Here is a 7,937-nt window from a genome sequence, read left to right as displayed (position 1 = left end):
GGAAATAAGGAAGCTAACTTTAGCTTCAATACACAGTGAGCCTCCTGCAGCATGTGACATATGTGGAAGAGGACACCCTACTCATGAGTGTCAAGCCTCGATCGAGAAAGTTAATGATGTTGGTAATTACAAATTCAATGCAATGGGTCAGAAGCACCCCAGTTTTTCATGGAGTTCACCTGGGGGTACAGCAAATGCATGGAAACAAAATAACTCCAGATTTCAAGGAGCTCCTAGTTTTGTGAATCAGTAGAGGCCGCAGTTCCAGCCTTAACAGCCAATTCAGTCTAGGTTAGAAGATCTGATGAAGTCATTCATTGTCAAGATAGATGAGAGATTAGATGCTCATGGTGCAGTTATTCAAGAACTTGGGACAGGTTTGCAAAGTTTGGAGAGACAAGTTGGACAAATTGCAACTATATTATCTGAGATAATCCTAGGTACTCTGCCAACTGATACTGAAAAGAATTCCAAAGAAACGGTAAATATTGTGACCTTGAGAAGCGGACAAGCGTTGAAAGATCCCACTCTAATTCACAAAGAAGCTGCGCCTGAAAAAGAAAGTGGGAAGGAGCTGAAAATTGAAGATGATGATAAACAAACCGAGAAGAAGAAAGGCAAGAAGGGAGCTGAGAAAAAGAAAAAGAAGGAAACTTCAAGAAGGAAGAAATCCAATGAAGAGAGCAAGCACATGCATGCTTTACCTTTTCCCCAAAAGCTCTATAAAGAAAAGCTGGATAAGCAGTTTGAGAGATTTCTAGATATGCTGAGACAGGTTAATATAAATTTGTCATTCACGGAAGTTCTCTCACAAATGCCAGCTTACGCAAAGTTCTTGAAGGAGATCCTTACAAATAAGAGGAAGATAGAAGAGACCTTAGTGGTCAAACTTACAGAGCATTGCAGTGCAATATTGCAAAATAAACTCCCATAAAAGTGTGGAGATCCAGGGAGTTTTACGATACCTTGCTCTTTTGGCACTCTTAACTTTGATAAATCTTTATGTGACTCTAGTGCCTCAATTAATCTAATGTCATTGTCTATTTACATGAAACTGGAGAAGGAGGTTGGAGAGATAAGGTCAGTGCCAATATCTTTGCAGCTGGCAGACCAAATGACTATAACACCCGAGGGGATAGTAGAAGATGTTTTGGTGCGGGTGGATAAGTTTGTATTTTCTGTAGATTTCGTAGTGGTGAATATGGAGGAGAACAAGGAGGTCCCCCTCATCCTAGGAAGACAATTTTTAGCAACGGGTAGAGCTATACTGGATATACATGATAGAAAACTCATGCTTAGAGTAGGTAAGGAAATAATGACTTTTGAGATGAATGTAGCAACTGGAGTGAAGCTGCAAGTGTTGAGTGGAAGCTAAAGATTTCAAAAGAGAAGGCTCCAGTGATTAAGAAAGACAAGTGTGGGGTATACCCCAAGAAGGCTGAGAAGAAGTTGTCTGCGTGGATGTGTGCACTAGTTCGGGTGCGTGGAAGGGAGCCCGACTTCGACTCAGACCCCGACTGAAAATTCAGGAAAGTTTCCTTTACCTTATGATTTTTAATTGTGTGTCATGGGGACATGCCACAACTTAAAGTGTGGGGTAGGGGGATATTTGTATGTTGTATGTATATGTATTTTAGTTTTTGTTAATTTTAGTAGTTAGAGAAAGAAAAAATTTAAAAAAACATAAAACATTTAAATTTTTTGATTTTTCCCGACGATGTATATCATTCGACGGATTTTTTGAGGGAATTAAGTTGAAAGAAAAAGACAAAAAGATTTTCTTTTGTAGTTAGTATAATAATTCCCCCTTGGTTTTCTTTGTGCCAAGGTTCTTTTTTAAGGGTTTTGTTGGAACCGGGTGTAGTTAGATTTTTATTTTAGAAGCAGAAAAACCTTGTGCTATGATTTGAAATGGAAGCAATATCTCTTGACTTGATCATGCCTTGAGAATAGTGAGTGCCTTGGTTGTGACGCTTAGGCTCAGTTTTTAACTCTTGTATGAGTGCCTTAAATTGTATGATCTTAACTTTTCTTAACTACTTTGACTAGGTGTCTTGATGATCCAATCTTGAGTGAGTTATGTGCCATGTGTGTGTGAGGTTTGATGTATTCTGTGCATTGCGTTTGATGTCTAGAACTTTCCTCGTGTGTTTGCAAAGCAAAATAGTAATTTTGTTCAGTCTTGGAAGTGATATAGGCGTTTATTTTTGAGCCAGCTATATAGTTTACCCACCAACTTGTTATGTATCGTAGTTAACCCCGTTGAGCCTGTAATCTTGTTTCTTTGACAATCACATTAAAGCCTTACCAAATTGTTTGAATTGACAATCTATTTGAACCTTGTACCTCTCGTGAGCACTTGAAATTGTTATGAACTTTGTAAAAGTTGAAGTGTGGGGTGATTGGGTTGGCTTTTGAGTGGAACTAATGAAATAAGGAGAAGGTGCACTGAATTGAAAAAGTAAGAGCCACTTGAAATGAAAAAGAAAAAATAAAAATTTATGTAGTTGTATGATTGTGAAAAATGATCTTTGATAAGTGGTAACTCTTGATGTAATTGTGCTTAAAAAAGAAGGGAGTTAATGCATATTGATGTTAAGGTGGAGTATGGTTTGATATAAGTGTGGGGTTTTGAATGTTAAATTGTATGTATTAAAGTACTTAGGGAGCTGTAGTCACTCTTATATCTAAATATATCCTACCCATCCCGCAACCTACATTACAACCAGTTAAAAGTCCTACTTGATCCTTGACTGAATGAGCTTAATTAGTAGAGTAGTACACTACGGGAAAGCCTATGGTTCATATTTTGTGGCATATGAATGTTATTTCTAAGAGTGAGCGAATTCTTTCTATCTTGAGTTCTTAATTGTTATTAAATTCTATGGTGTGAGGAAATACTCTCTATTGTGTGTGAGGACGCTTGATTCATGAAGGAAAGGTAATGTCGTTGACCTCTATATTAGAGTAAGTGAGCGGGTTGTGAATAATGCATGGTACTTGTGAGTCAAATCTTGAGGTGAAGATGTTACACTATTGTGCTTAATCTATTTTAAATATTCTTGGTGTGATGAGTTAGGAGAGTTACTTAGTAAGATTGTGTCTATATAAAGTGTGGTTTGATTGCTCGAGGACGAGCAATGGTTTAAGTATGGGGTGTTGATGGTAGGCTATAATCTCATGTTTTAGTCGATTATTGCATTCCAATTTATTGCACTTTAGTTGAGTTTGAGCTTTAATCGCTAGTGTTTTGCACTAATTGTGTGTTTAATGTCTTGTAGGAGTGATTCCGAGCTACGTAGATGTTATGGAATGAATTCAAGTGATTTGGAGATTTGAAGTCTGAGTAAAAGCCCAAGGAATTAAGCCGGGATCGTGTTCGGGGATCAATGGATGATAGTTAAGAACGAACGAAGAATCGAGTAGGCATATTGCGCAGAGTCCAGTAGAATACACATAACTCTTCGCTCAGAGATCCGTTTGGGATCCACAATATATCATTGGAAATCTATTTAAAAGGGCTACAACTTTCATGTTTTATGTTTTTTACAAATTCCCAACAGAACAGGGTGAAAAGTGCACGGCAAGTGCGTGGCCGCGCACTGGCCGCACATATAGGGCAGAATAGTGTGAAAAGTGCGCGGGCACACTTCCAGGTGCGCGGCCGTGCACGTCCTGTCCGGAAAAAGTGTCCTATTTCGCGTAGGAGAAGGTGTATTTATTTGGTCCTGACCCTACTTGGTATATATAGACCTAAGAAAGCTAATGAGAAAAGGGAGAAGCAAGAGAACGAGGAGTTCACCATTCATCCTCACTCAAGACAAGGGTTTGGATGTTTTATGTTTTCCTTTGACTTAAACTTAATTGTGATTAATTTCTCCATATCCACGGAGTAATTCTTCCTTAGGGATTGATGGATTTAGTATTTTGAGAATTGTTTGTAGATATTAACTCTAGTTTTATGTATTGAAGCGTTTTGGGTATTTTTATTATTGCATATATATTCACTTGTTTATGTAATCAAAAGAGGCATAATTTGTTATGTTTTGCATTATCTTATTGGTTGAATTCATTGATTCTTGTTAGTAATCAAAAGAGGCTAGTTGAATTAATGTTTAGACCTAATTAGGAGGATAATCGAAGGAGGTTCTCCTAAGGATCAATCCACTACGAATTCTTGCATATCTTCACCAAGCTTAACTTAGTTCATATCATAAGGTTGAGACTTAATCGAGAGAGGAGTTTCTACTAAATGTTTGAACATAATAGAGTAAATTCGAGAGACTCACTTGAACCATAGAAGTGAAGTGACTAGAGTTAATTCCCAAACAAGTATCTTACACCTATCCAATCAACCCTTATTTTCTCCCTTTGATAGCTTCTTGCTTACTCTTGTTGCGATTGTCATTAGCCAATAGTTTATACTTCTAGTAAATTTTAGTTTTAAATCACACAACTCTAAATTATTGATCATCTTGGATAGCAATTAAAACTAGAAGCTACGAAAATACTGTTTAAATCCAATCCTTGTGGATACGATATTTTCTATACTATATTCGACTAGCGAGCATAATTTTGTGTTGTGTTTTTAGCTCATCACCTGTGAGACGGATGGTGCCACTGGAAATGTACCATTCTGGGTCACACTCTCTATTAGGCTCACCAAACAGACTAGAGCGTCCTGAAGTACTAGAGTAGCTATGAATCCTTCCGGGACCTGAACTGGTCCAACAGGTACAGTTTGAGCTGAAACCTCCGCTTCCAAATCCACCTGAGGTTCTACAACAGGTGCTACTGCTCGAGCTCTAGACTGAGCTCTACCTATGCCTCTACCTCGGCCTCTGGCGCGACCTCGGCCTCTACCCCTGGTCATAGTTGCCACCGGGTGCTCTGGATCCTCTCCGGCGGTGAATGCAGTACGTGTTCTCGCCATCTGCGAGAGAACAAGAACATAAAGGTTCAATCATCGATTATAGAATAAAATTCGCACGACAGAATAACAAGAAGTGATATTGTTCCTAAACTTCATAGCCTCTGGAAGATAAGTACAGATGTCTCTGTACCGATCCTTCAGACTCTACTAAGCTTGCTCATGACTCCTGAGACCTAAGTAACCTAGTGCTCTGATACCAAATTGTCACGACCCGAAATTCTCACCTTCGGGACCGTGATGACACCTAACATTTCACTTGCTAGGTAACCCAACGTTAGAATAATTTTAACCATTTTTAATAATTCATTTTAATCAAATAGTAAAGAAGCCAAACAACTGGAATAATGTCTGAATTTAAAGTGAGCAAACCAAAATAATAACGATGTCGAAATACCATCCCAGAACTGGAGTCACAAGTGCACGAGCTTCTAGAATAATACAAATAAGGGTCTGAATAAAATAAATTTTTCTGAAAGAAAGCACACAGCTAAGATAAAGTAGAAGGGGACTTCAGAGCTACCAACGCCGTGCAACTATACCTCAAGCCTCCTCTGATAACTGAATCCGAGCAAATCTACAGTACGCCGTTGGGACCAACTCTGGTATCTGCACAAGAAGTGCAGAGTATAGTATGAGTACAACCGACCCCATGTACTCTGTAAGTGCTGAGCCAAACCTCGACGAAGTAGTGATGAGGCTAAGGCAGGTCGCTTACATTAACTTGCATGCAAAATAATAATAATAATAACACGAATAGAGGTAAAACAGGCAAAGCATATCCATAATCGAGGTCAATTCGTCAGTCACAATCAATTATTTCTTTTATCATTCTATTGCGGAGTGCAACCCGTTCCCACAATATAATCCTTCAATTAAATTTCGTTGCGGCGTGCAACCCGCTCCAACAATATAAACTTAAAATAAATTCGTTGCGGCGTGCAACCCGATCCAACAATATAATCTTTCAAATAAATCTCGTTGCGGCGTGCAACCCGCTCCAACAATATAAATTAACAACACTTATACATAAGACTACTTCAATAAATGCCACAATTAATAAGAAATTATTAGGCAACAAAGTATACAACAATTATAAATTATGTAAGAAACAAATATGGACAAGTAACAATTAATGTAGAATCAGGGAGGAGATAGACAATTTAATATATGAAATGCTAATTATCAAGTAGCAATTATGGCACAAAAATCAAATAAGCACGTAGCGATTAAGGCATGAAATCAAGGCATAATAGCAGGCAATGAAAATAAGAGAATCAATTAATTTAACAAATAATTCATGAAATGGGTTAATTAATGAAATATGTAAAGACGTGGAAGCAAGCAATTTGACGACGTATAGACACTCGTCACCTCGTCTATACGTCGCTACACATGAAATTCACATAACATATAGTTAAAGGGTTTTATTCCCTCAAGTCAAGGTTAACCACGATACTTACCTTGCTTCGCAATTCAAGAGATCACTCGACCACGGCTTTTACTTTCGAATTATTCTCCAAACCAATCAAACCTAGCAATTTATTTACCAACAATTCAATTTGAGCTTTAGAAATTATTCACAATTCAAAAGAGACTTAATTTAAGTCATTTTCGGAAAAGTCAACGTGGGGCCCACTTTTTGGAACCCAAAAAATCACGGAATTCAAATATCCATTCCGATACAAATTCAACCATACAAAAATTATCGAATTCCGACATCGTATTGCCTTTCAAATCTTTATTTTATATTTTTGGAAGAGTTTTACTAAAATCTGATTTTTCTCCCACTAAATTCACGGATTCATGATGTAAATAAGTATGGAATCATGAAATATAATTAATATAAGATAAGGAACACTTACTCAGTTCGAACTTGTGAAAAACCCCCTTTGAAATCGCCCAAATCCGAGACTTAAAACTCAAAAATGAGCAAAAATGGCAAATACCCGATTTTATGTATTCTGTCCAGTATTTTCGCATCTGCGGACTAAATTTTTCGCATATGCGAGCTCGCTTTTGTGAGAAAAATCTCGCATCTTCGAACCAAGGCATCCAGGCAGAGGACCACATCTACGAACCTTCACGTCGCAGATGCAACTGCGCAGAAGCGCAAGGGGAGTCGCAGAAGCGTGAAGGATCGCATCTGCGATCATGGCACCGCAGAAGCGGGCATCGCATCTGCACCCCAAACTTCGAAGTGAAGATTCTCCTTGGCCTCAAAGTCGCATAAGCAACACTGCCTCCACAGAAGCGACCACGCACATGCGGCCAAAATTACACGGGTGCAACGCACCAGAACCAGACTTGTGTTCTTGAATAATAATGGTCTGAAACTCGTCCGAAACTCACTCGAGCCCCTTGGAACCTCGTTCGAATATTCCAACAAGTATCGTAACAAAATACGGGCTTTACTTCGGATCTCATATTACGTCAAACAACGTCAAAACTATAATTCACACCTCGATTCAGACTTATGAGTTTATGAAATTTTCAATTCTATAACTCGTGCCGAAATATGTCAAATCAATCCGGAATAACCTCAAATTTTACAGGTAAGTCCCAAATGACAAAAAGGAGATATTCCAACTTTGGAAATCTTTAACCTTTAAGTTTCTAGTTGTCGTCAAATGGCGATAATTCGAGCTAGGGATTTCCGATTTTAATTCTAGGCATATGCCCAAGTCCCAAATCACGATACGGACCCACCGGGACCGTTAAAACACTGATCCGTATCTGTTTGCTCAAAATATTGACCGAAGTCAACTTAAGTGAGTTTTAAAGCACTATTTCACATTTTTATCAATTTTTCACATAAAGGTTTTTCGGAAAAATATACGGACTGCGCACGTAAGTCAATGAGTACTGAATGGTGCTATTCGAGGTCTCAGAGCACAAAATTAAATGTTAAATTTAAAGATGACCTATCGGGTCATCACAATTTTATTTACCTTGTAGCTAGGCTTATAAAAATCTAGACATGTATTTACAAAGCTGATTTGTGATT

General features: G+C 38.2%; 1 protein-coding gene across 1 annotated transcript; it reads left to right on the top strand.

The window, feature by feature from the left end:
- The first annotated feature begins 304 nt into the window (after positions 1-304).
- On the top strand, positions 305-934 carry LOC138909504 (uncharacterized). The gene has a single exon (XM_070200708.1). The coding sequence runs from the start codon at positions 305-307 to the stop codon at positions 932-934; it is 630 nt and encodes a 209-aa protein (XP_070056809.1).
- The last annotated feature ends 7,003 nt before the right edge of the window (positions 935-7,937 follow it).

This window comes from Nicotiana tomentosiformis, chromosome 1, assembly GCF_000390325.3.
Source record: "Nicotiana tomentosiformis chromosome 1, ASM39032v3, whole genome shotgun sequence".
In the NCBI taxonomy this organism is placed as follows: Eukaryota; Viridiplantae; Streptophyta; class Magnoliopsida; order Solanales; family Solanaceae; genus Nicotiana; species Nicotiana tomentosiformis.
The sequence above is the reverse complement of the archived record's forward strand: the minus strand, read 5'-3'. Positions and strand labels throughout refer to the sequence as shown.